Source organism: Anas platyrhynchos, chromosome W, assembly GCF_047663525.1.
Source record: "Anas platyrhynchos isolate ZD024472 breed Pekin duck chromosome W, IASCAAS_PekinDuck_T2T, whole genome shotgun sequence".
In the NCBI taxonomy this organism is placed as follows: Eukaryota; Metazoa; Chordata; class Aves; order Anseriformes; family Anatidae; genus Anas; species Anas platyrhynchos.
Genome location: NC_092620.1, coordinates 1,211,921 through 1,239,392, shown reverse-complemented (window position 1 = coordinate 1,239,392; position 27,472 = coordinate 1,211,921). Strand labels below are relative to the sequence as shown.

General features: G+C 48.2%; 1 protein-coding gene across 11 annotated transcripts in view; it reads left to right on the top strand.

Annotated features, from left to right (window-relative positions):
* Positions 1 to 27,472, top strand: part of LOC101794193 (CBP80/20-dependent translation initiation factor) — a 167,227-nt gene that overhangs the window by 110,928 nt on the left and 28,827 nt on the right. For 9 of the 11 annotated variants that reach the window (XR_011805560.1, XM_072030439.1, XM_072030436.1 and 6 more), the window contains 2 exons: positions 12,417 to 12,858; positions 14,621 to 14,950. Coding sequence is in view for 10 of the 11 variants with exons in the window: in XM_072030439.1 (XP_071886540.1) it covers positions 12,417 to 12,858; positions 14,621 to 14,950 (772 nt within the window). In the remaining variant the exon portion in view is untranslated. The remainder of the gene's footprint in view (positions 1 to 12,416; positions 12,859 to 14,620; positions 14,951 to 27,472) is intronic. The other 2 variants (XM_038169454.2, XM_072030438.1) reach the window with 1 other exon arrangement.

The window sequence follows — 27,472 nt, the reverse complement described above, 5'->3', positions numbered from 1 at the left end:
TTTGCAATCACCTGAGCAAAGGTGGCGGTGGGCTGGAGCCGAAGGTGAGTGCGAGCAGAAGGGGAGCTGCATTTGGTCACACTGGAGCGCCCCACTCCCTGCCCAGCACACGTCCGGGGCTGCCACCCATCAGCTCTCTCCCCTTCTCCAGGAATTTGCAGCTGGAGGACTGGCAAGGCCACGCTTGTGCCCAGGAGCTCCTCTTGAGTTTTCTTTGTGGGGTTTTGTCAGTGTGCTTTTTGGAACCCATGTGAACTTCTGATACTCACAGCTCCAATAGCCTGACCGCATATAGCATGCATACACTGTATATTATATCAATTTAACTGTGTATTATGTGAAGAAATATCTCCTTTCATTTATTCTGAACCGTCCTTCTGTTATCATGAGAGTTAGCCCCTCAAAGTGCTGTGCCTGCCTTTGCTCTCCGCTTGTACCAGCAACGTGGGAGTCAGCATTCAAAATGGGTTTTACAATTTTCAAAGCAAGACCATCAACAAATTCAGCAGCACCTGCTCTGAGATCATCCCCCCAAGGCACCTGGTCGTATCAGTGTAGGTGATGCTGTGACTTATTTAAGTAAATCACGTAAATCACCCAGGGATTTTTCATCTCCATATTAAAAAAAATAAAGTGAATTACTCTATTTTTGGATATTTATTAACTGTTTCATATTCCTGCTAGAGCCACAGAAGTCTGTCTCCAAGGGACCATCTGTGGGAAAGACAGTCCCTGGATTGATTAGGACGATGCTGGGGTCGATAACAGCCATGAAGGTGCTGAATATCTACTCTTTCTCTGATAATGTCTTTGTTTGGCCTGATGGCCTCTAGACATGAGTGGACAAGAGGCTTCTTTCATTTAAACTGACCTATTTTAATTAATTTTGTTGTTACATGTCACTGCAGACTGCAGAGTGAAAGCAAAATCAGGAACAACCACCCACAGCAGTGTTTTTTCCCAACACAAATATCTATGCTGCTGAGCGGGTTTGCTCCAGTCTGGGCATGGCTTGATGATACAGGAGTTTCATCTCATTCCTGTTCCCTTCTGCTCTCTTCCCCTTCTGTCCCTTTTTGTGGTGGCATTGCTTTTTTGGGGGGCCACCCGGTCATTGAGGTTGGATAGGCGATTCTTCAGAAAACTGCTTTTGCTCCGCCCTTGTGTCCTATATGAAGCTCGATCTGTTTTCTGGGGCAGCTGGGTTGCTCAGCCTGCCCCAGCCCACAGCGGGCAACAGGTCACCCTCTCTTTGTGTGTCACTGGGGCTAACACAGTGTAGTGGGTTTACGTGGCAAGGTTTTGGTAGCAGGGAGCCATAGGGGTGGTTTCTGTGAGAAAGATCTAGAAGCTGCCCCATGTTTGGGAAGGGCCCCATTGTTTTCCAGAGCTGAGCCAATAAGCAATGTTGTTTTGCGCCTCTGTGAGAGCAGATTTAAGACAGGGAAAAAAAACGCTGCGCCACACAGCAGCCGGGAGAGTCAAGGGAGTGAGAAACAGCCTTGCAGGTGCCAAGGTCAGTGTAGAAGGAGGGGGAGAGGTGCTCCAGGCGCCGGAGCAGAAGTCCCCTGTGGCCTGTGGTGAGGACCATGGTGAAGCAGGATGTCCCCCTGCAGCCCATGGAGTACCACGGTGGAGCAGGGTTCCATGCTGCAGCCCGTGGAGGAGACCACGGTGGAGCAGGTGGCCCTGCACTGACGGAGGCTGCTGCCTGTGGAAGACCCCTGCCGGAGCAGATTCCGGGCCGGACCTGTAGCCTGTGGAGAGGAGACCACGCAGGAGCAGGTGACCTGGCAGGAGCTGCTGCCCGTAGGGGAGCCAGGTTGGAGCAGTTTGCTCCTGAGGGATGGACCCCATGCTACGGACCCATATCTGGAGCAGTTCTGGAAGAGCTGCTGCCTGTGGGAAGCCCACGCTGGATCAGTTCATCAAGGACTGTATCCCGTGGGTGGGACCCCACAGCACAGGGGACGAGAGTGACCGAGAAGGAGCGGCAGAGAAGAAGTGCTGTAGACTGACCATAACCCCCGTTCCCCCGTTCCCCTGCGCCGCTCGGGGGGAGGAGGTGGAAGAGGGTGGATGGGGGGGAAGGTGCTTTTGTTTTCTTTCCTTTGTTTCTTACTTCTCTAGCTTGTTAGTAATGAGCAATAAATCTTACTATCTGTCTTCTTATGCTGAGTCTGTTTTGCCCATTACAATAATTATTGCGTGATTTTCTTGTCCTTATCTCAATCCTTGAGCCCTTTTCACATATTTTCTCCCCATTCCTCTTCGAGGAGGGGGAGTGAGAGAGCGGCTGTGGTGGAGCTCGGCTGCCCACTCGAGCGGAACCACGACACACAGGAAAAATGTATGGGGCCGTGGAGGTCTTGTCTGTTCTGAGCATCCCTCTGATGCATTTTGAAGGAAGGGTGCACTCTGTGCTAGGAGAGTCCATTCCCAGTGCTCCAGATCATCCCAGTTTCCCATTTAAAACGGGATGCTGGTGCCCAAGCAGCGAGGGTTAGCACCGATGCTACACTGGAGCTGCAGAAGGTGACCCAGCTCCGTGCCTCACCCCAGGCTGCATGTTCCCATCCAAACCCGATGGCAGCCAAACTGTGAAACCCATCCAAGAGAAAGTAAATTTTTGGCACAGCTCACAAGCATTTGTGGTAGCATGAGAGAGAAGGCAGGGAGAGCAGGAGGAAACTCTTCTTTTGACAGTGGGACGGACGCATTTACATGTGCTATTTGGGAAAGTCTGCCTTAGGATTGTCACTGGATTATGATTAGCCAATATCCAGATCAATCCTAGCTCCCAAAGCTCCACACTAAATGCTATAGCAACCCATATCATTTTTGTAGAAGTTTGTTAAATGCCCGATAAAGGCTTCTGGCACACATAAGTCTAAAAGCATCTCTGTTGCTTGGGTTGCAACAACCCAAGATTCCTGTGTTGGAAGTAATTGCTTGCTATGGACTATGGGTCAGCTCTTGTGTTTGGACAGCTGTTAGGAGATCCTGTCAGAGTTCATGTTAAATCTTGCTTTAGCTTCTAGAGGAAATATATTTATTTCTTCACTAGAAAGCAATGGTATAAATAGGATATGGAAAAACCTAGGATGTTTCCTTGCTGCGGGTCAAAGAGTCACAGAGGTCTGTAGGAAGACAGCTGAACAAAACGGCAGCAGGTGGGGTTTGTGTGTGCCACTTAGGATGTGTCTTTAGGGACAGGACCATGGAGGGATGGAGCAGGGCTGTGTCTGGGAGCCCGTGCATCTTGGCACAGGTTTAAATTTTATATCTCTTGGATTATCTGATCTTGGGATAACTGTCAGTCTTGGTGTATTTTTACAGGAGGGAGCCTGGAGTCTGAGCTATAAGCTCTTTCATTGCAAAGCAGTAAAAGATATAGATATAAGATATAGAAGAGATATATAAGATTATATATAAGATATAAATAAGATTCTATATAAGATATAGAATATATATTCATTCAACTCACATTCCTACCAGTAGTCCAGGAGCCGTGTGTATTTGCGCTCAGCAGATTCTTGGGAAACATTGTATACTGTGGTTGTGTGTTTCAGTTTTAAACTACTTCAACTGAAATGGATTAATTCCCTTGTCACTGTATTTTCCTGTGGTTTTCATGTAATTTTTGCTATAAAGTTTACAGTACAGTAAGAATCCAAAAACATAATTTCAAGCAAAATAGTTTATGAAGAAAACTATTTCCGAGCGATTTCTACATGAAATCACTGGATTGATTTCTACACCAGTCTGGGCAGACAGCCTTGAAGTCCAGGAGGTGTCTTCCTAGCTGGTCACTCGCTCGGTGCAACAAGGGCCTCTGTCTGGAAGTCCCTAATGATTTGTGGGAGATCCAGCAAAGTGCTTAAAGAGCTGTTTTGGAGCTATCTCACATGCCATCTGTACTTGGGATGTCTTTCCCAATCTGGTGTTTCAAAACAGCTACTTAAATTCCTCCAGAAGATTTGTTTCCATGAACAAATCTTCATGAACAGCTTAGAAGAAAAGCTGACTCAGGCCGCCCATGCAGCCAAGCACTGCAGCACAAGAGGACTTTCTTTGGACTTCAGCAGAAGACAAGTTTGCTCTTCAGTGCTTTGCTGAGTCTGCTCCGATGGACATAGTGCTGCGTCCTTTCAGCCCAACAGCACTGTCACTGCTCCTGTGGCCCAGCCTGCAGAATGGTCCCTGTGGCTGGGCTGTCCACCACCGTGGTGGGAGCAGCAGTGGGGCCTGATGGTGTGAAGGGATGCTGCAGGAAGGTGCAGGGAGAAATTAGATCTCTTTCTGTGTTTGGAAAGGCTAAATCAATCGGCATCCCATAGCAGAAATAGGGCATTCCATGAGGGACCATGCCTTGCAGCAGTCCTATGCCATTTTTTGACAGATTACTGCATGGGCTTCCTGTTTGAAGCCCTCCAACACTGCCCTTTTCTTTTATGGTGGGTCTATGTATGTTGTAAGGGCCAAACAAAATCATATCTAGCAAAGAAAGACATGATGTCCAGGCCCGAGGGAAGGCTGTCTGCTGCAACTGGGCCCCAGAACCAAGGTGGCGAAGAGAGGAGTTGTTCCCAGGTAGGCGACTTCTCTGAAGATTTCATAATGCTCTTCCCAGCAGCCAGATGCTTTTGCTGTGAGCCTCATCAAAAGCATCTCTACCCACATAACGTTTTTGTTGGCTGTGCTGGCCCTCTAGAGTTCATTGAATGTTTTCAGAGATGCATACATGTGAGACTTAAAAGACTCATTACAGCTCAAATGTCCAAAGATGATTGCAGAACCAGATCACCACATTTTGACAGGTGGATTTTCTGTGCTTCCAAAATGCCGTGTCTGTCCAGACACTTGGGCTGTTCCTAATGATGGGATAGATTTTGACCTTAGTGACAGAAAAGCATAAAAGAAGTGTGAACAATTTCATTTTTGTTTTCAGAAGTGAACATGACATCTTGTTCCCTTCTCATCTGAGAAAAATGCAAACAAAAATGAAACTGGAGCCAAGCAAAACCAGTTTGAGAGAGAAAGCAAAAGGGAAAACACACAGGAGTCCTGTGTTCTTCATGCTTGGAGCTGGTGGTTGCTGCTTTCTGTGGGGTTTTGGGGTTTTTGATTAAATTGCGTGGAACCATCAAGCTTATTTGATTGTTTCCCACTCTCAGTCATAGCAAGGGTAGAAAGCAGCCATGGCTGGGCTGTAACGTTCCCTGCACCAAACGATAACAGTACATAATGCTGAGTTATCATTATACGTGCACATACAAAATCAGAGGGCCTCTAATGGAAGTAGTTTGGTGAAGAATACTTCTTGGAAGAAGTTGAGGTGTAAAATAGAAATTCAGACCTTTTTCCTCATTAGATTAACAGCAAAATTCCTGATATGCTCCCAGATGGACTTCCAGGACCAGTTTTAGATGCTGTACCATTCCACCAGGTCCTACCTGGGATCCTTCAAGCCCTCTAGTTTGAGCCACAATGTCCCTTAGGTGTCCAAAGACAGTGCCAATGGGCATTTTTGGCTGCAGGTTAGGGCAGATTGGTGCACACAACTGAGGTCGGAGACACAACATAGTCCATACCGCTTCTAGGGTAGAGGGGCTGTGGTGGCATTCAGCCCCTCTGCAAGAGTATGTGGGGAGGACATGGGGATCTGCTGCAAAGGAGGCTTCTGGTGCACCTCTCCAGGAGCTGTGCTGACTCATCTGGTGCTGTGGCTGATGTGGGTAATGGCAATTCCTAATTAATTGCAGCCATGGTAATAGGAATGCCAATTATGCGATACTTTCAAGGCTCAGCATCATACTCCTGTGCCTCTGCTGGTACGGAGACAAGATACTGACTATGCAGGAGAAAGGATGGAAATGCATCTTCTGTCTCAAAATGCACTGAGGAACGTGTTCAGTCACACACCAGACGGGTGAAAGGAAGGTTTGACCTTGGCCACAGCACTGCTGTTCATTCTCAGCTTCTTGCCCAGGTGTCTGCAGGTATGTATTAGCTGTTAATTGTTGGCCAGCCTTGGTCATGCCCCTTGGCTGTCAGGCGCTACACGAAAGCAGGACAAAACCTGTGTCCCTCCCCTTCAAGGAGCACAGCATGCCCAGGAGGGTCTGTCCCATGGAGAGGTGCCTCGGATTGAGGGATAGCCTGATGTCCAGGCAGTTTCTTCAAAGGCAAGAGCCGTGATATCCAGAGCACCCAGTCCCTGAGACCGCAGGCAATATCTTAGTCTGTTTGACCACACGGAGTGCTCTGCACCACAGGGTAAATTTCTCAAGTGCTGTTGGAGATAGAGCTGCTTACTTCTCAGTATTTAAAGGAATTGCCTAAGCAAATCTCCATGGAGAGACAGGAGAATGTAACCCCGTGTTGTCCTCTGGCTTTCGACATGCCAGATGAGCGGTAGGGGCTCTCAGAGGACTTGTCTAGCTCTAGGGATATGAGCAAAGCTGATGGGAGGGAGCAACTGTGTTTTAGACCACAGCTGTGCACGTGTCTGGAGTTATTTTCCCCAGCCTTGTGCCCCTTTCCTTGGGAGTGAGCGATGCAGTACAACTTGCAGGAATCCCGTATTTCTGAGCATGTAGGCTGGTAATCACCGAGACCAAAAGATCGAAATGCCGAAAAGACCAAAGTCAAAGATTTGTTTGCATAGGCTCCTCCAACAAAGCAAACATTTGTCAGATCTAAATTCTGTTGAAAGGTATCTTGTTTTGTTAATTTAAAAAAATAAAAATCAGTGGAGAAACAATAGCACAAATGATGCAATCCTATTTCCAGCTTGGCAACCCTGACTGTCTCCCCTTGATTTTTAGTACTTGTACAGTTTCTTTGTAACTCTGAATGTCTGTTTAGTTTCCATGTTGACTGATGGCCAAATTCTCAGTCCCACTGAACTCAGTGGGAGTTTTGAGCTGAATCAGAATTGCAAGAGAAAATAGTTATTCAACATGCAACAAAACAGGGGCAACAGGTAGGAGACCATTGTGCTGCAGTGGAGCACAGGAGTGAGTAGGGCAACAGCAGCTGGGTTTTGTGTCTGCAGAGCAAAGGGATGCCCATGTCCCTCGATACCTGTCCACTTTCCCTGGGGCCTCATGTTCTGTTGAGGTTTTTAGGAGTTCCTATGCTTGGGAAGAGGCTGATGCTCATCATCACTGGAAGATTTATGTCTTCACCCAGGCATTTTAACAAAGCATTTGGGTGAGGTAGGGTGGAAGAGGTTAATTTTCTACCAAGACTGGTCTACCATAATACAACACTTCAGAACAAATGTGCCCTGAAAGTAATGCAGGTGCCAGGGCTCCTTCTGCTGTGGTTCATGCCAGCAGTGCAGTACTGTCCCTACGGCTGGCCCATGTCACTGGTGCATAAACTGCTGCCAGGGAAGTCACTTCTACAGGATGTTCCTGCAGACCACAGCCTGTCCTGTGGCCTCAGCCAAGAGTCCATATTTCAAGGATTGCTTTTTGGTCCCCCCACAGTGTTTGGTCCTGCCCTGTATCAGCAGTGTTAAGACAAGGTCAAAGGGGGATGAGTGAAGAGGACAGCCAGTGTTGAAATGCATCTCCTGCCAGTGTTGAAATGCATCTTCCCACACTGAGAGAGCTGCTGTCTCCAGAACCAGCACCTCCTGTGGGTCCTCCAGAATAACCCATGGATTCCCCAAAGTCTTCAGCCCACAGGTTGGGAAACCCTGTCCCAACAACAGGAGGGACCGAGCGGTGGGAGATCCCCATTCTCATGTCCACCACTTGTCCCTCCTCCTTGCCCTGGTGCCTCCTGGTGCTGCTCCCCATGCAGGCAGCAGATGGGGGACCAGAGCCGAGTGATGGACATCGCAAGCCCAAAGCCCTGGGTCTGGAAGTGCCTTTGGGTTCCCGCACGGCACGGTTACCTGAGCGCGGACACTTATCCCAAGTGAGCCGAGCCACCCTCTGGGTGTGTGCACTCCTGCACGAGCTTGTTTCCATCAGCTTCACCCCCAGCGAGAAGGCAGAGCCGGCTCCAGCCTGTGACCTGTGCTCAGGGGCTCCCATCTCATCCCCCTTCCTGGGGTCTTGGCCTCGGGAGTGCCTCCACTGCATCTGGAAGCAGGGATTGGCCATCCCAATCTGCCAGGCTTTGCAACGCTCTGCAGACAAAAAAAAAATATTCTAGATTTGGGCCCCGTTCTACCTCTTTTGGCTTTTTGTTCTGTGAAGAGTCCTATTTCTTCTTGGCTTTTCTTCTTCACTGGGGTGTTGGGAAGATAATAGCACTAAACGAGTCTTTGCCTGAATGCTGGATTATTGTCTAGACCCGAGCCTTCTGCCAAGTCACGGACACTGCTTCTTGCTTGCCATTCTCCTTCCTTTGCCTTTTATTTCTAGCATTTTTTTTCCTAACTTGTTTAACTCTGGTGTTTTCCGTCCTGTGGTCAGTGACTGCAGAGCTTTGGTTTGCATTAGTGTTTGCTGTGCCCCTTGCCATGTGAATTTTGCCTTTCAGCTATCCTGTATGGGAACAGAGCTGCTTTTGCTCTCCCTGTCTTGTTGTTAAAGCCCCAAACTGAATAATCTTTCACATTCCACATTGAATTAAGTGGGATGTGTCTTTTTTTTCTGTTAAACTTTTTTTATTTTTTTTTTATTTCACAGTTCTTAAACAGAAACTGTTGGGTTTATAGTATCATTATCTTGAGAAAAAATGTCCCTTCACACATTTCTTGCAGGAATTTATGGCAGTGGGAAGAGGCTAGGTTGGCCTCCAGGTCCTTTCCAGACATTATGGTCTACCCCTTCTTATATTAAAACTTCATCTGTGGGCAGCTTTTATCATTTCTTTGCAATATCTGAAATCTAAATGTAGTGACAGTCTGTTTGGCTGATCACCCAAGACTGGAAGTGTACCCAAACAATTAAACTCTGATATTGAAGAAGAAAGAGCAAAACCACAGAAAGGTTTTGCTGAGTTGTATCAGCAAAACTTTTGCACATTTAAGCATGTGAGGGCTTAGAGCTAGATAAGGGGTATAACTAACCTTTATTTTGACATTCCCCTTTTAATAAGCATTGCTCTTTATGCATTTCATAAAGCAGTTTATATGATTGCGTTACTGGGAGGAAACAAAGAAATGCCAGGAAAACTTTACATAAAATGGTTGTAGTACTCAACCATTTATGTACTCATAAAATGGTTGTAGGCTCCAGCAAACAGGAAAGCTTCCCCCATCTCTCTTTTTTTTTTTTTTTAATTCCCTGCCATTCAGCTTGCAAAAAAGCATGTCGAATATCTCAGAAAACGGGATTCAGTGGTCTGAGACTAAACACAAATTCCTTCCACTGCTACCAAGAACAAGCCTGTTGGGCCTGCCTTGGCTAAACACGAGCCCTTGCTTTTTGTGGTGGAGAGCCAGTTGGCCTCGCAAAGCAGGTTTTAACTCCCATGGCTGCCAAGGAATACAAATTTGAGGGGCAGCATGATTTGGCAGGCCAGGCTGGGGACGGTTTAGACACTGACCATTGCAATGTATTTGTGAATGGCTGCTTCCTGTGCCCCAGCCCATTTAGCTGAGCAGCACAGATATCTGCTGTGAAAATAAAACTAGTTGCTGCTATGTGGGATGTTTAAAATTAATGGAGCTATTCACCCAAACAGAGGTGGGGGTTTGGGGTAAGGGATGAGACTGAGCCACAGAAAAGGGATTGTGACGGCTGCAAAACCAGCAAGGATGTGGCAACATATGGGCACTGCGGTGCTGGCGCGTTTGCTCCTGCAGCCCTGTGCCAATGCCTGTTTGCCTCAGCAAGGAGAAGGGGGAATGGGCTAAAGTTGCGCCAGGGGAGGTTTAGGTTGGATATTAGGAAGAACTTCTTTACCGAAAGGGTTGTTAGGCATTGGAACGGGCTGCCCAGGGAAGTGGTTGAGTCACCATCCCTGGAGGTCTTTAAAAGACGTTTAGATGTAGAGCTTAGTGATATGGTTTAGTGGAGGACTTGTTAGTGTTAGGTCAGAGGTTGGACTAGGTGATCTTGGAGGTCTCTTCCAACCTAGATGATTCTGTGATTCTATAATTCCGTGATTCTGTGATTCTGCCTCGTGGGACCCTGGAGAGGCTGCCCTGTGCCTCCCCAGCACTGCTCCCAAGAGCCTTGTAAGGAGAGGAGCATTTGAGCATCCCACGTGCTCTCTGAGCAAATACCAAGCGTTAAAAAGGCAGCAGGCACACAGGGAGCTGCCACTGCACTTAGGGCTAACCCTAGCACCAAGATCTTTAAACAAAGACGGTCGCTGCTGTTTGGTGCCTCAGGGTTAACCCACTCCAAAGGAGCAGCACCAGGTGGCAGTCAGCAGCCCAAAGCCTTGCCCTTCAGGGTGACGAGAGACCTTTAAACTTCCTTCGCTCTTTTTCTGTGCACGTATGTGTGTGTCGCAAGCCCTGATAATCTTGTCTTCACAGCCTGTGTGGAAATCTGAAATGTCCACGTTCACAGAATCACAGAATCACAGAATTTCTAGGTTGGAAGAGACCTCAAGATCATCGAGTCCAACCTCTGACCTAACACTAACAGTCCTCCACTAAACCATATCCCTAAGCTCTACATCTAAACGTCTTTTAAAGACCTCCAGGGATGGTGACTCCACCACTTCCCTGGGCAGCCCGTTCCAATGTCTAACAACCCTTTCGGTAAAGAAGATCTTCCTAACATCCAACCTAAAACTCCCCTGGAGCAACTTTAGCCCATTCCCCCTCGTCCTGTCACCAGGCACGTGGGAGAACAGACCAACCCCCACCTCACTACAGCCTCCTTTGAGGTACCTGTAGAGAGCGATAAGGTCGCCACTGAGCCTCCTCTTCTCCAGGCTGAACAAGCCCAGTTCCCTCAGCCACTCCTCGTAGGACTTGTTCTCCAGGCCCCTCACCAGCTTCGTCGCCCTTCTCTGGACCCGCTCAAGCACCTCGATGTCCTTCTTGTAGCGAGGGGCCCAAAACTGAACACAGTACTCGAGGTGCGGCCTAAGTTCAGTGGGAGGGTGCAAGACACTCTGGCCACATCTGCTGGCAGGAATTTCCTCTTGCTCCAGCTTCCTGGAGGAGGGAGCAAGAGGAAAGTTTCCTCACCCTTGGGCTGTTTTTTCACAGCTCAGTGCAATGGCGTCTGCTTCTGAGGAGCCCTGTCATGCCAGGCATATTTCTGGAGATGACACGAGCTTTGAATGCAAAAGCAAAGAGGCTGCCAAAGCATTTCTTCCACTTGGCTGTTGGGTTTTAGGGGACCTGTAGTCTTGGCTACTGCTTGCAGTGAGGGGCGAGCACTGGCTTCTGAGCCATGCTGGTCCCTCCAGCAAACCACTCATGGGCATTTCCTCCTCTTTGTGCCTATTGAATGTCCATGTTGCCCTCTTTGAGCCACATTCTTACTGCCTCCTGTCCAGATCCACTGGTCCTGGCTCCCCATGCTGCTGGAGCTGAGCCTGGTCCTCAGTTTCTTCATACACATCCCCTGCATAGCAATGATGAAGGACGTGCATAAGGGAAATAGAAGACAGGGCAAAACCATTTGGTGTGGGCACCTCTTTTCCTTGGCAATTTACTTTTTAACTTTTTTCTTTCTCTGTTAGAAGATCTTGATAGGCTGGAAATGGCATGCTGCAAATGAGCACAGCGGTACGCCCAGCTGGTGCAGAGGAGGAGACATGCAGGGGAGCGATACTGCAGGCCAGGCATATCGGGATGACTTGAGAAAAACATGACTTCTGACATTTTTTCCCTGCCTGACTTCCAGCTGCTGCTATGAAACTAACCAAATATTCCCTGGTTTAGTATGGAAGCAAGTCTTCATCTCACAGAGAACCACAGGGCAGCTTTTCCTGGGAACCAAAGTCATGTTATCCAATTACTTATGAAAACTTTCAGATGAAATATGCTAGTTAGTACTGGATCGTGTTAGATACCATTAAATTGGCTCCTCTTTTGCACTTGTGTGTCCGGAGAGTCACCCCGAGGGCCAGCCTGTTTTGTTGAGTCAGATGTGCTGGCCCAGTTGGTATAACACTGACCTGCCAAGCAAACATGATATAGTTTAGCACAGGATTTTTTAGGTGTCGTGTGGTTTGAGTCTGGGGTTTGTTTCCTTCTCTCCATGAAGGATGCATTTGATGTAGGGGGTTTAGAAACATTAGTTGCTATGAGACAGTGCTGCTGGAGTAATTTATATGAATGCAGAGGGCTGAGATCATTAGGTAGCCTGTTCTTATGTCATTTCCATGACACTGCAGACACTACATGAATGAAGCCATTTTGTGAGTAAATATGGTTACTGGTGCCTGCTCAGAAATGACCTACCTCATCTTTGTTGCTCTTCTGCTACTAGTCTGTGCAAAAAAGGGCATACTGACCTCTTTCTTTGACTTCCCAGGCGACAGCAGAGACTTCCCGGAGGGAACAAGTCTCAGCAGCACACAGATCATCAGCAAGGCGGCACCAAACACAACAGGGACCACCAGAAACTCTACCAAGGTGGCCAGGCCCCTCACTCCTCAAGCAGAACGGGCTACCACGGCTACAGCCAGAACCGGAGATGGCACCACAACCAGAAGCACTCAGACAATGACAAAGAAATGCACAGAAACGCCAAAGAGACTGAGAATTTGAAAATTGAGGACACCTCTGTCTGCATGGTGCATAATCCAGTGGAGATGAAGCAGGGCCCAGAGGCGGTGGAGAAGCAGTCCCAGCAGTACATCCAGGAGCCGGAGACCAAGAGGAAAGACAGTATTCACGAGCACATTGGGGAGAGACCCAAGATCAATTTGCTTCAGTCTTCCAAAGACAGGCTGCGGAGGAGACTAAAAGAAAAGGTATTTTTTGGACTTACCTTTTTTCCAAGAGTCTGGCTGCTGGCCATACAGGGTGGGCTGGGCTCAAGGGACGTCTCCATGTAATGCACCCAACTTATCTTAATCTTCCCAGTGTCAACACTTCTGTTGAAGTGTCTTCATGCTTCTTCAGGAGGTTTTTTACTGACACAGTGCTAAGGCTTTTAGCTTGCCTCCGTGGTTGAGGTTGCTACCAGCTTCAGTTTTCCAGGAGGGACTGGGAGCTCATCCTTATCCCTGCAAACACCCTCGGGGAAGGCTGGGGCACGTGCGAGCTGCAAGGCAGGCACTCCCTCCCCGGAGGCTGATCCCCACTGACTGCCTCTACTCTGCAGAGTTCATCTGCCTTGCAGAGAGGTCTAAAAAAGGCAATTCATCTCTCCGCAAATACAGAGCGAAATACCAAGCTTTGACTTTTGAGTGCTGAGTATTTGTAGTCGGCTACTTAAAAGTTGATATCTGTTTATCTTGGTAATGAATTGAAACTCCCTTATCTTTCCCCTTCCTTCCAGCAACCCAACAATAACAAAACTATTGCTTGCAAGTGATGGAGGAGAATCCAAACAATATTCAACCTCAGATTTCTGAGGAATTCAGAGATCTCCATTTGCCCTATGTGCAACCCAGACTCTTTCTCCTGAGATTCTCTTTTCAGACTGGAAAATGCATTCGTGGGGATATCTCCAATGAGATTTTCAAAATGTGTAGCAAAAATAACCTGAACATATACAATTCCATGGGAGTGCACGTTGGAAATGTATACCTTTGAATGCATGTGCATTTACTATTTATGTATGTGCCTTGAGGGGGAGGAAGAGATTTTGTTAGTTAGTTTTGTTATTTAAAGCAATGGAAGTGTAGCAGAGACTTTCAGAGTATTCACTTCAGTGTCTGCCCTGCAACTTTATAATCTGGTAAGAAACACATCACATAAGCACCCACTCTGGGATGTGTGTAGTTAACCCTGCTGGTCTCCTGATAGCTCCTGCTGGCTGGTGTTGCAATTGTCCAAACAATTGCTACAGGTATGTATGGTATAATCTGTTTTAAGATTGAACCATGGGAGGTGAAGGGAGCAGACCAGAGCAAGCAGGATGCATGCCTTATGATGCAGAGGAAGGGACAAATGCTTAATTAAATGTTAAAAAGAAGCAGTAAGTTAGTTCTGTGGTAATGACATGAAGTAAAATGTGTAACAGTCAAGAGATGGAAAAGTTAAGAGTTTTTCTAATGCCTGGAACATGTGACATCTTTGATCCCAATTTAAATCATTAAATATACATTAAAATGTAGATATTTTTGTGGGATTGCTATGTGAGCATTTTGCAAACAAGAATGCACTTTCAAAATAGAGGCAAAAAAAAAAAAAAGACCATTATTAGACCATTATTAGCATGTTCCAGATGGGAAGCTGAGCAGACATGGCCAGAAACCTGTCTGAGACTGTGAAGGCAGTCAGGGTGATCTGACCTTGGTATCCTGGCTCAGAACCCTCAAGCACATCTTCTCCCTGGGCTGAGGAGGAAAACTCTGAGATTGTGTACTGCGGGAAATGGGGAAATGGAAGATTTCTGGGTCAGGACTCATGCACTTGTGGCTTTCAATGCTGAGATGAGACCATTGTACCTCTAGAGGATGCTCTGATTTTTCTAGGTCTGTTTATATGTCTCCCCAGTCCCTTTTCCCCCTTTGCTGTTTGTGGAAGGACAAGGGCTGATGCATCTGTTTTCTCCTTGTGTAACAGACGCCTTGTCTTTCCCTTTTCACGGACCAGGACAAAATCACAGTTGAAACTACCAATCCTGAAAAGAACAAAATGGACAAATTAATTGAAATCCTTAACAGCATGAGGAACAACAGTAGTGATGTTGACTCCAAGCTCACCACCTTCATGGAGGAGGCCCAGAACTCCACCAACTCTGAGGAGATGCTGGGGGAGATAGTTAAGACCATCTACCAGAAAGCAGTGACAGACCGCAGCTTTGCTTCCACAGCAGCCAAACTCTGTGACAAAATGGCCCTATTTATGGTGGAAGGAACCAAATTCCGGAGTCTGCTCCTCAACATGTTGCAGGTAATTAGATGAAATTATTTGGTTAGGCGCGTGCAACTTCACCCTGCCAGGTCTTACCATGCATTTGGGCAGGAGCTGAGCTTTTACCAAATTCCTTTTAAGCCCAGGAAATGAGAAGATAAGTGTTTCTGCATTTCATTTGTGCCCACCTTTAATAGTTACTGTAGACATTGTTACACCACAGGCATCATCCAGTTGCTCTTCATTCCCATTTCAGGAGCTGTACGTGGAAATACAGTATGTCACGGCAGGGCCCATCTGTGAAAGGAGTAGGTTGCTTGTGGCAGCATCCTTGTGACATGAAGAAAAGTGAGCTTGGCACTTAAAGTGAATGGTCGTTGCTGCTCTTTTGGGCTCTCTTGCTGTTTTTCCCACACCTCTCAGCACCATGGGTATCACATTAAGTCATGGTCCCTGGGAAGGCTGTTGGCCGCATCACCTGGCGGAAGGGCTTGCTCCTGGTTTCTCATTGCACCCTGGACATTAATGATTTGTGTATTTGCTAATTATTTTGAGTGACTTGCTTAGTAGTATAGGCAGCACTGTTTGGTTGTTCTGCTCCAAAAACCATCAGCTACAGCAAAGTTGAGGTGGGAGCGTGCTTTCTGGAGAGGGTGTCACATAGACCTCCGTCTTTCTGCCTCTCTGGAGACAGAGTGTGCAGAGATGAAAGCACAAATTTGCATCTTCACTTTAATTTGCATTTCTGTTTGGCCACTTGCTCACACACACAGCTCATCTGCAGCACGTGTGTGTTGAACAGCCCCCTTAGGGGGCTGTTCAACAGAAACTGGGGCAGCAATCCTCCTAGGGGCCCTCTTTGTTGCTGCTGTATCTTTCCGTAGCTCACGTACCCGAGCAGCTAGGGCCAAGGTCGGTTCACCGTCCCACTTCCTCATATCTTCCCCATGGTCACGTAAATAAAACCACAAGGTACCTCACGGTGTGCGTCCCGGATTCTCCCTTGTTTGAGCCGGGGACTGCTGGCACTTGATGGCCAAAAGATTTTTCCGTCTAGGTGAGGATGAAACTATGTGTTCATCTAACCGTTGGGACAGTCTCTCCACAGCTGAAATGCAGTCTCGTACTGGGGCAGAGAGATTTTCTTCATATTTATGAAGTTGATTGGACACGTTGTCCACAGTTGGCCCCATCCCCTCCTCCCAACCCATTACTGCCAGTGTGCTGTCATGTGTTGGGAGTGCAGCCCGTACAAACTTCCGCCACATGGACATTGTGCATTGGACTTCATCAGGGTCTTTAGGTACCTGGGCGTTGTTTAAATCACTATAAAGCATCTCCAGCACAGCTAATTCCCGCAGCTGCTGGAGGCCCTGATCCATAGTGGTCCATTTGATTACTTGGTAGACAATATCCTCTATGTGGAGATACCTTTCTTTCACAGCTGTTAGGAGTCACCTCCAGAGGATGAGAACTTGTGCCTCTCTTCCAATTACTCTATCAATGAGCCTTTCTCTAGAAAGGGATCCCAGCTGCTTGGCTTCATTGCCTTCTAGCTGTTGGCTATTGGCCCCAGTGTCCCAGCATCGAAGCAGCCAGGTGAGGATGTGCTCACCTGGATGGCGACTGAAGTCTTTTCGTAGTTCTCACAGCTCACTCAAGGATAGAGACCGAGTAGTTTCTGATTCATCTATGATTTCAGTCTCTTCTTTGTGATGTTGCCATGATAATGCTGCTTTAGAGCTGCTTGCCTTTTCCTCTTCTCCCTCATCTGTAGGAGGAGCTTCTTCCCTTACTAAACGACCTGATCTCCGTTTCCACTGTTTCGTCTTTACTACAGGGGCGACTGATACCATAGATGGTCAGTCCTCTGGGGTGGTCACAGTGTGTGCTGTCTCATCATCAAATTCAGGAACTTCCCTATCCCCTTGAGGGTGCTGGGCAATGTTAATTGACATTTGATAGGCGTAAGCCAGACCCCAGCAGAGTGCAGCAAGCTGGTGGAGTTCTCTAGTATTGCCAGGGTCAGGGCATACGTCTTTCAAACATTCTACCAGTTTTCTTGGATTTTGCACTTGTTCAGGGGTGAAATTTAGAACCATTGGAGGAGAAAACCGTGATAGGCACCTGCCCAAATCCCCCCACACACCTTGCCACCCACAACTTTGTCTGGGGACAGGTCCTTGGATAATATTCTTAATAAATTGCTTTACCTTGGGGAAGAAGACAAACACAAGGCCTAGTAATAGGAGGATAATATCTGACCAAGGGTATCCAAGATACTGAAAGGCTGCTGTAATTAGCCCACAGGGAGAAAAGAAGAAGGCACCACACCCGATATTATTCACTGATTGACTGCTAGGGGCAAAAAAGAAGGCGCTGGAATTCTTAATATTTTCAATAAGATAATCTCCAGGAGATCAGGAAGATAACAATGCAGGGCCTGAGTACCAGACAAAACTGAAGGCCAGTATGTTACAGCACAACACGATAAAAAAAAACAAGCACAGACTTCAACACTTTCTCCGATCGGATGTAAAGGAAAAAAGAAAACAGAGAGTAAGCTACATACAACATATCCACACAGAAAAGTATTACCAGAAAATCGAGCATTATGACTACCAATATGTTAGTTGTAAATACTTCAATCAATGCTATTGTTATCTCAACCCTCGAGCCCCACATTGGGCGCCAAAAAGGACTGTGGTGGAGCTCGGCTGCCCACCTGAGTAAAACCACCACAACAAGTAGCTCTCATTTTCTCTGTGACTGTTCTCCACACATGCTCAATATTCAGAATTGTGCCTTTTTTTTGGCACACTTGCCTGCCCTCCTTGCTGTGTCTGTGTGTACCGGGTGGGGGCCAAACACAGCTTTTGGGCAAGTGGGGTGTGGCAGCCACTTGTGCTTCTGATCCTGCTATGGAGGAGGTGTTGGAAGGAGATGTCTTCCTGCCCTCCAGATACCTTCTCATGTCCGATCAGTAGGCAAAGGGCTGCCAGTCGTATTTACAGGGATGGGAGGGAAGAAGCTGTCATCTTCTGCCACCTTCACCGATGTTGCTGTCTGTGGGTAGCAGCATCCAGAACAGCGGTGCTCACTGGGGATATTGGGATTTATTTATTTTTTTCCAGAAATGGAAGCTTGGCCTAGAAATGCATATTTTAAGGAAAATGTTTCTGGCAATGGATTTTCATATGGACATGAGAGGAAAGCTGATAGCCAGTTGTCTGGTAGGTTTGGTTGTCTACCAGATTCAGGGCTCTTAAGTTTTCTGTGCTAGTGATCAGTCTTTTACCTTGGGCAGGTCTTTCCATCTCCCTCTGCCTTGGTTTCCCTCATTTGCAGTAATTCTGGGTCCTGCAACCAGGGTGCTCATCTGTTTTATTCTGTTTCCGTTGACACAAGCTGATGTGGCTTCATAAACAAGCCTCACAAAAGCCAGCTTGTATTTCTTCTCAAATCTCTTGATATTTTCATTTGAGTACCTGCTCTTGCTTTTGCGACTATAGCTACTGGAAGGACTGAGGATGGGGAGGGAAGGGACAAAGGTGATGAGAGGAGTATCTGCAGTTTCACATGATGTCATAGCAGGGAGATGCTACGTGACTACAAAGAACAGGCATCCAGGCTGCTAGGGCAGGAGTTTGGAGGAAACCAGGATGTAGCCAGAATGGTAGAGCAGGGTTTAGAAAGCCCACCTGGATCCGACTTGCACGTAAGTCCGAGGAGATGTGACTCCAAGAAGGGTGAGAGTTTTCCCTCTGCTTTACAGTAGGTGAGGAATGATGTGGAGAGACTGAGCGCTCCAGGCGAGGCTACCTGTGCAACAACCCACAGTGGTGCAAGGTCTGAGCCCAGGCTCTCTCCAGAAGTCTGCGAAAGCCAAAACAAGATATGTAAAACTAAGAGAGGGAAAAGGCAGATACCTACAAATGTTCTTCACTCATAAGCAACTGGGAGGGATTTAATCTGCTGGAAGCGAAGCCTAGCAAGATGCAAAGGCATGCAGGGAGGACTGTTTCCTGCAAGGCTGTCAGGGTGAGCAGAGCCAGTGCCCACCCCATGGAGCTGCTGGGAGCTGTGGTGCTGGCTGAGCTGAGAAGGGGTGAAGACATTTCTGCATGTCACCACTGGAGCAGTAACTCCTCAGGGCTCTCCTGGCCAGGGGCAGCTCATCAAAAGTCCCAGCCTGCTGGTGAGGCTGGAGCTGTCCTTCCCACCAGCCCTTGTGCCTTTGTCCTGGGCCAATCAAGACTTCAATGCCCTGAACCCAGACTGAGGAGCAGATCCAGCTTATGGGGGTGTCATTTAGGGCATCCAAGCATCCCAAATGTTGCTTACCAGGCATGTCCTGGTGTTTGGGGCACAGCAGCCGTGCCCACCATTTCTCCTACTCCCTGCAAAACAGTTTGAAAGTGGGGAGGAGGTGAGTCACTGGGCTGCTTTTTCATTGGCTTTAAATTTTCATTTTCATTGGCTTTAAATCAAGATGTTATCTCCTTTTAAGGGGAAGAAAGCTATTTTTAAGGAGGAAAACATGGTCTTGGTGCAAGACAAGAGTGCAGCCAAGGCACATGGTTCCTGACACCGGCTCGTCCCCAACGGGTGGCTGCTGTGTGCAGTGACCAGCACCCTCTGAGTGAATCCATCCCTGAATTCATTGCAGTTAGGTGAGAACAGCATTTCTCAAGCATCTTTGCAGCCAAGCCTTTGAGAGGCAGCTGGGGATGGTTGTGGGCATGGAAGCAGGAGAGCATGGGCATGCAGCACTGCCCTAGGATGCACAGAGGTGGGCAGGATGAGTCCTTTCTCACCTGACAGCCAGAGCATCTGTGGGCAGGGAGCTCTGTGGCCACCAGACACTCAAGGAAACCATCCGTCTCTTTTATTTCCTTTGGCCATGATGGAGGAGGGCTTCTTAAGTTCAGTTTTATGGCTAAGCACCACACAACTGCCCAATACACTTGTCATTTTTTAAATAGTAGTGCTTTTTAATGTTAGGTTATTTTCCTTTTCCTGGGATTAGAGGTTTTTAAGGCTCCATAGCTGATACACGGATTGCACGACTCAGGCAGTTCAACCACCGACAGAACTGCGCATAAGTCAAATAATCACCCTGCTGCAGAAATAATTTTGCCCTAAAGATAGGTTTTAAAAAATAGGTTCCCAGGGAATATCCCAGTTTCTGCACCAGAGCTGAGAGAAATTGTGCGTGTCAGGAGAAGACAGCAAGTTCAGGTGTCGGCCTTCTGTAAAGATGAAATCACCGAACGGGGATGAGTTCTGGTGACCCATTTGTATCAGGGTTCCCTGGCAGGGTTACCTGGAATTTCTCCTTGCATCTTCAGGAACAAGTGGGATCGTCACTTGTGTCAAGTCAAGTGACACGTCAAGTGTGTCTCAGTGCACTGCCATACACAGCACAGGGAGGCTAGCCCTGTGCATTAAAACGTTGGAAAAAGCCTACAAGGAGAAATGTGCACATTTCTGTTACCACTAATCCCAACCAAGATCAGTTGTGTGGTGTTTGTTTTTTTTTTTCCAGTAGGCTGTGTGCAGATGTGGCAGAACCCCTGCTTTCCCCAGGGATGGCTGGGAGGAGGTACCCCCCCTGGCAAGGTGTCATAAGTCACAGAGCAGACCTGAGATCCGGTGTCACCTTGCTTTCATCATTTACTGCAACTGAAACAGCTGGGAGCTGCTCAGCAGGCTGTTACAGCAGCGGTGCCAGGGTGAACCTGTGTTATGTTTTGGTTTTGAATGATGGTGACATTCAGCAACAAGGAAAACAGGCAAAGAAGAAACAAACAAACAAAAAAAGAAAATCAGTATTTATTGTAAGCTAGGGTAACTCCACATTGCTTTTCTTATTGCCCTGGACACAACAGATGGGTTTGGCTGAGCAATATAAAAAAGACAGAAAGAGCAGAGCTAAAGCAGGATCCAGCAGCGATGGCCAGAAGCAGAAGGATGTTACCCAAAAGGAGAAGAGGATGGCAGCCCCTCTGGGCTGGGGAGGACCCTTCCAACTTGCCCTCTTGTCACAGCACTGCCACCCTTATTATCAGACCCAGTGAGCTGATTTATGGTGTAGCATCATGTGCAGTAATGAATGGATTCGCATTCAGCTCTTCATGGCTGGAGTGCAGGATAAATAATATATCTCATTTCTCCAGAGAATCCCTAAGTGCTTCCAAGGAATGTGTAACCAGCCCCACTGTGCTTGGTGCACAGGGAAGGAGAGCGACATCTGCCTTGGAAAGCTGCAAAGAAATCATATGCAAAGAGTGAGCAGGCTGTGTGGGTATCTGCTTTCATGTGCAAGAGCACAGACAAATGCAAAAGGGGTTACTCCACTCAAAACTGCATATCTTTTAAAAATATCCTGGTGGGGCAAAAGGTCAGTACAAATGAAAAGCACAACATTAGGTGAAATTAAATAATTTAACATTTCATTTCTGGGAGTGAAACATTTTGACTTTCTCCAAACACAGTTTCTTTTTCCAACCAAAATAATCAGATGCATTCACACTGATTTATGAAATACTTTGATCAGCCCCAAAACAGCATTTTTTGTGGCACATTCAGGCTTGATAGTCCTGGCAGGGGACGGATGCGTGTACACAGTACAGAAGACTTGTCACAGCTGTGAAATGGGGGTTGGCTGCATCAGGGAAAATCTAACATTGCCCAGCTCCAGTCCCGACCTCTCCACCATCAGGCAGATGTTTTCCAACAGCCATTTCCAGATAATTTCCCATTAATTAAAAAACTCTAATAAAACGCTTGCTCTGGAGCTGGATTTGTGTCTCTGTAGCACCTTTCAGGCTAATCCAATCCCTGGACCTAAGGAGCTCAGCTCGCTGGGCACTGGCGAGTTGGGGAATTACTCTGCTGGGGTGTGATAAATCGGGATCACCATGCCCCTCCCTTGGTTGATCCCTCTGGCCGGGGCCGAGCTGCTCACCCCCCAGATGGCACCAGCAGATGTTCCTGTTTTGCAGGGGCTGAGCGGACTTGTTTGTCCCTCTTTCTAGGAGCAAAACGCCTGCAAATTGCAGCAGCTCAGCCCCAGACGCAGGGTGGAGCATCTCCCTTAGGCACTGCTGAACAAACTGTCTTTTTAACCCAGTTCCTTTTATATTTTCAGCTGTTGACAAATGCCCGTGTCGGAGGGGTGCTCGCACTGGTTGCTCCCAGGGGCTGCACGTGTTCGCAGCTTATCTCATGGCACTGGTTTTGATCTCAAAACAGACGCCAGCGCTGTGGTGCAGAAATGCTGTCATGTCATCCCCTCCCTGCAGACAGCTCCACTAAAGAGCATCTCCCCAAGCAGCGTGTGCCCTCACAAAGCGCGTAGCTGCAGCTGGGAATGGAGCTGCTCCATATGCAAAAGATGCACAGCTGTCCTTGCCTGAAATGAGGGGATTGGGGTCAGGAAAACCCTGGTTTGAATTCTTCCATCTCTCTGTGTTTCGGTCCCGAATTTCAGCCTTGCTGTTGAAGCTGGATGCTGGGAACCTGGGATGCTGGAGGAAAGGGGGGGAGGGCAGCTGTGGGGCAGGCTGATCAGCCTTGGGGAGATGCTGCTGGCCCTAGGCTCGGTGCTGGGGTTTTTTATTTCTCCTCATTGAGTTTTTTTGGGGGGGTTCAGTCTGAGACACTTGATCTGACTACAGATACTCACTGGGAAACCATTAGCTGCAGCAGAATGGTGCAAAACAGCACCAGTTGCCTTTGTGCTTTCCTCTTGGGGGCAATTGTCCCCCTTTCCTCCTCCTTTCCACCCAAACCGTAGCTACAAACTGTTTCTCCAGGTCCAAAAACAAACCATAGTTCCTTCACTCATGGGTCCCTTGATGTACGTACCGCTGTGGTATGAGGGGTGATTTTGGGCTGCACGCGCCCCTGGGATGTACACAGATGAACTGGGGACCTTGGAGGGAGAGGGGCATGAAAAATGTCTTGGTGGATACATGCATGGTTTCTTTGACCCCCTACAGATCCCTGTGCAATTAATAAATTGCAAGGAGGCCTCCTGCAAGAGATTTTTGCTTGTCATAGTTTCAGTCACTGGCTTCTGCTGGCCACAGTGCTTTTTTCTGCAGTGGGGAGGTGTTGAGCAACATGCCACAGACCCTTCACATGTAACATAAGTTGGAGTATTCCTCTGTTCAAATCTCTGTGCTCTTTATAGCCGAGATGTGTCTGCATCTGAGCTATGCATAGCGAAGTATATTATTAGAGAGGACATCACTGGGGCTGTAATTGTACACTGCTCCCCTTAGCAACCGCGGCCCACAACACATCAAACAGAAGGCTGACACCTTCTTAAAAAAAAAAAAAAAAAAAAAAAAAAGAAGATAAAACAAAAGGCACATCCCTATACAGAGCCCAGCACAGCCCCTTGCAGGGCTCACACGTGCACCCAGACAGAGGTGAAGGCTGGTGTGTCCTCATCTTTGGAGATGCCTTGTTGCCAGTGGCCGGGACTATTTCCATTGCATGCCTTACTGCATGCCCTATCACATGCCTAATTGCATACCCAACTGCATACCTAATTAAATATCCAATTGCATACCTAATTACGTACCCAGTTGCATGCCCAGTTACATAACCATTTGCATATCCTGGTTTGGGCTGTGGGATGTGCATACCCAGTTATATACTCTATTGCATCCTCTTTTACATACCCTCTTGTATACCCACGCAGGGTTTCCTCCATGCTCATCAGCCTGGTGCTTGCTCAAATGCAGAAGTTTGTTCTGAGGCATTCAAATTAGTCATATTAGTGCAATCTCCTGATGCCCGAAAAATGACATTTCCGTGGTTTGATGCTGTGCTTCTCTCTGGTTTTAAATACTTGACTCAGACCCTGTGGGTTTTGGCACCAGTCACACCTGTGTTTTGGTGGACTGAGCTGGATTTGAGATGTTCAGGGTAGCTGCTTCTGGAGGAGTTTAGCCTGGAAGGCTGCAAAGCTCATAAACCTGTTGCTGTCAGCCCAGGCAGAGGACAGATAAGTAAAATTTAGCTTGAATCCTTTATTGGGATAGAAATCTTGAGGCATTAGGTACTGGAGAATCGACTGACAGTTGATGGTTGGACTTGGTGATCTTGAAGGTCTTTTCCAACCTAGATGATTCTGATTCTGATCGATTTCTTTCAATAAATCAGGGTGCAAAGGGAAGCATTTACCATGCTGAGCACAAGGATTTGGGAAGAGTAAGCTGAAATCCCTCCTCTTCTGCAGGCTCCCTGTTTATTTGAGCCAATGACTTAACCTCCTAGTGATGGGAGCACTTTTTTGGGTTGGGAGGATAAAGACACCGAAGATGGTGAAGTGAGTGGGTACTGTGGTAATAGGGACATGGAAGCAATATGCATGGTTCGTGCTGAAAGGCACTAGTATTTCTGCACAGATGTTGGCAGCACTGTCCTGGTTTTGTGAATGGCTGTGGGACCCACCTGCTAAATGTAAAGCCCTGCAGCCAGAGCTTGGCAGGTGGGATTTGTTTTATTTATGCCCAGGAAATTCAAAGGCAATTCTAAATTAATGCACACACATATACACATAGTATGTATAGGTATATACGTATATGTGTGCTGACACACATGCTGTTGTGCAAGCTGTGCAGGCAGTCCCAGCAGAATCAGCATCAGCCACGCTTTCACCACGCTTCCCTTCCCCATGGAGTGTCTCTGAAGGCGCACCACGATTCTGAAATATTCTATTTTGCATCCTTGTTGGGGCCCAATGAAACCCGCACAAGTGTGGCAGTGGGCTGGTGTGCTGGCATTATGGGAGCTGCTCGCAGAAGGTCCTAGGTAGGTCTGGGAGTTACTGGGGAGCCCTGGCTTAAAAGTCAGGCTGCATGCTTTCAACTTTCCCATTTCCAAGCAGAGCAAGCTGAGAGGAGCAGGGTGGCAGGGAGAGGATGCACCAGGGATCAGCACTTTTCAGAAACTAACAGTGGGATGAGGACTAGGATGTGGGGCTTTAGTGGCGTGCAAAAAAAAGGCAACAAATAGCCTTTGGGGAAGCAGGGAAGTGGACGGGATCCCCCAGGCACCAGGCAGCAGGGGCTGCAGTCCCACTGATGCTTCTGCATGGGGAAGGTGTTCAGTTTAGGGTAGCAGGGCACCAGGTAGTTTACCATTTGAGAGATTGATTGGAAAGCGGGACTAAGTTGCAGAAAAAAGCTGTAGGAGTTTAAAGAATAGCTCAAATTCACTGCACTGGTAAGATTTTATCTTGCACTACTCAGGCATGTGGTTAAAAAATACCAATGGCCTCCTTTGCTCCATAAATACATTGTGCGTGCTTCCTTCTGGCTCTTTGTCACCCTGGAAGGACCAAGGGCCAGGACAGGGGCTAGGCCCCACCATCCCTGGGGTGTGGATGGACCCATGCAGGGATGCAACGCTGAACAGAGGCTCCGCCGGGAACTAGATGGAGACTACGGACTGTACAGCCTGCCCGCAGCCTGCCTGCAGCCCTGGCCGGATCCAGGCAGCCGCTGCCCTCCAGGAGAGCCCCCAGGCTGCTCCCACTCATTGCTGGGGGGTGAGGATGCTCAGGGCTGAGAGGGTACCCCCAGCCTGCATGCTTTCTTAGGAGAGGTGGGGAAAAAAAAAGCCTCAAAATCAATTTGCTTAAAGCAAATCTCCCTCTGACCAGGCTGGATGGAGTTTTAAAAAGCTGGCATCGGCTCACCGGCTCTGCCGCAGGGAGGACCCATTTTCTCTCAAAAGGCTCAAATCTGTCCTCAGGACATGGCAGAATGGTCGACAGCTGCGGGGTTGGGAAATCCCTGCTCCTGGTGCCCATTTTGAACCCCCATCCACAAATTGGGGACACAGAAAACAGGAGTGAGCTTGGGAGGTGGCTCCAAGCTGGCAGAAGTGGCTCTGCACCCCCAGAATGGAGGCTCAGGGTGAGCACCCCATGAGGCATTGCCCTACCTGGGGTCACCCTGCAGCCTCCCCAGTCCTGCCTTGCAAGAGGAGGCTTGCAGCAAGCCGAGGTCAAATGCCTGTGCAAGCCCAGATGGCCTGCAGGGACTCAAGCTCACCAGCTCCTTCTGGAGCCAGACAAGTCCAAAGACAGACCCGTCCCCTCTCACCCAGCTGCCTTGCTGTCCCCCCAAAAGCAGAAGTGCACTGTAGGAGCATGCCTTAGCTGGCACCCCTGCAAACCCCACAGCCCTGAACCCGTGGGCTGTAGCACAGCAACACCAGTGCTATATTGCCTTAATCATGTGTCAAATGACCACCTTGGCCATTTGTCCTCAGTTCTCTCCTGGGGGTGAGCTACGCATTTTGCAGAGGGAATGCAGCACGGGAGCAGGTGCTGGAGCTGGAGCTGTCCCTGCCAAGGCCAGAGCAGATGCAGGTGCCAGCGTCAGCCTGGCAGTCGGGCTTGGGGAGAAGGATGCTGGAGGGGGTAGCACTTCTTTTTTCTTTCGTGGGAACAGAGTGAAATGGGATGTCCTGTGCCTGGCCCATCCCTGTCTTTGCCAGGCAGTTTATGTCAGTGCTCTCGGTAGCAGCAGCAGCGCAGTGCCTCTCCATCGCACCTCCCAGATCCCGACACATCTCTGCTGCACTGGAGGGCCCGGGCATCTCCCCATAAGCAGGAGTGCAGGGGGACGTGCTCAGCTGGCAGACCCCACAGGTCTCTGCCATATCCCCCTGTAAGCATGGCCATGGGCAGCCATGACACAGGGTGCTGTGCATGCAGTAGCACAGGGTTGTTTTTTCACTCCAGCAGCAGTGACTGTGGGACCAGGTGTGCAGTGTGTGCAGGTGAGGGATGAGATACAGTAGAGGTGTTCCAGGTTGTGTCCCATGCCTGGCTAGCAAATGAGGCCTGTCACTGGTGCAAAATGCAGCAGTAAGGTTTGAGGATGCAGGAAAGCAGAGGACAGCTGGACGATACCACCCCACTGTGACACACCCGTGGGCACAATGTACTGCATCCTGTGCAGCCCCTGTCCTTGCCCTGTACGCTGAGTATCCGAAACCAGTGTGATCATCTTTGCCCATGCTGCCTCTTCCCTTCCCAGTGATAAATGGCTCCAATTTTCTTTCTTCTCCTGTTTTTTTTTTTTTTTTTTTTTTTTTTTTTTTTTTTTTTTTTTTTTTTAATTACACTTGCTCTGCACATTATTTTGTTAATAAGGGGGTGGGAGGAGCATTTGGAACAATGCTGGAAACCCAGCACAGCAATATCACCCCCGGTCCGGGAGCACCAGGAAGTGAAACTGGATATGGAGCACAAAGCCACAGTGGTAAGGAAATAGTGCTGGGCTGGGGAGACACAACCTGCCACTTGTGCTTTGCTCCTAGGGATGAGGTGTGCTGTCCCACGTCTTTCTATATCCCAGCCCCTGCCGTCTGCTGTCTTATAGAAAAGCTCCACCGGGATGCTGTGTATTACACTGCAGAATGTGCCATGGTGATCATGAGTGTGTCTATAAAGACAGAAAGTTTGGAGGGACCGAGGGGTTCGCAGTTCATGTTTTCTGCAGCTTTTCAGCCTGGTTCTTTCCATAA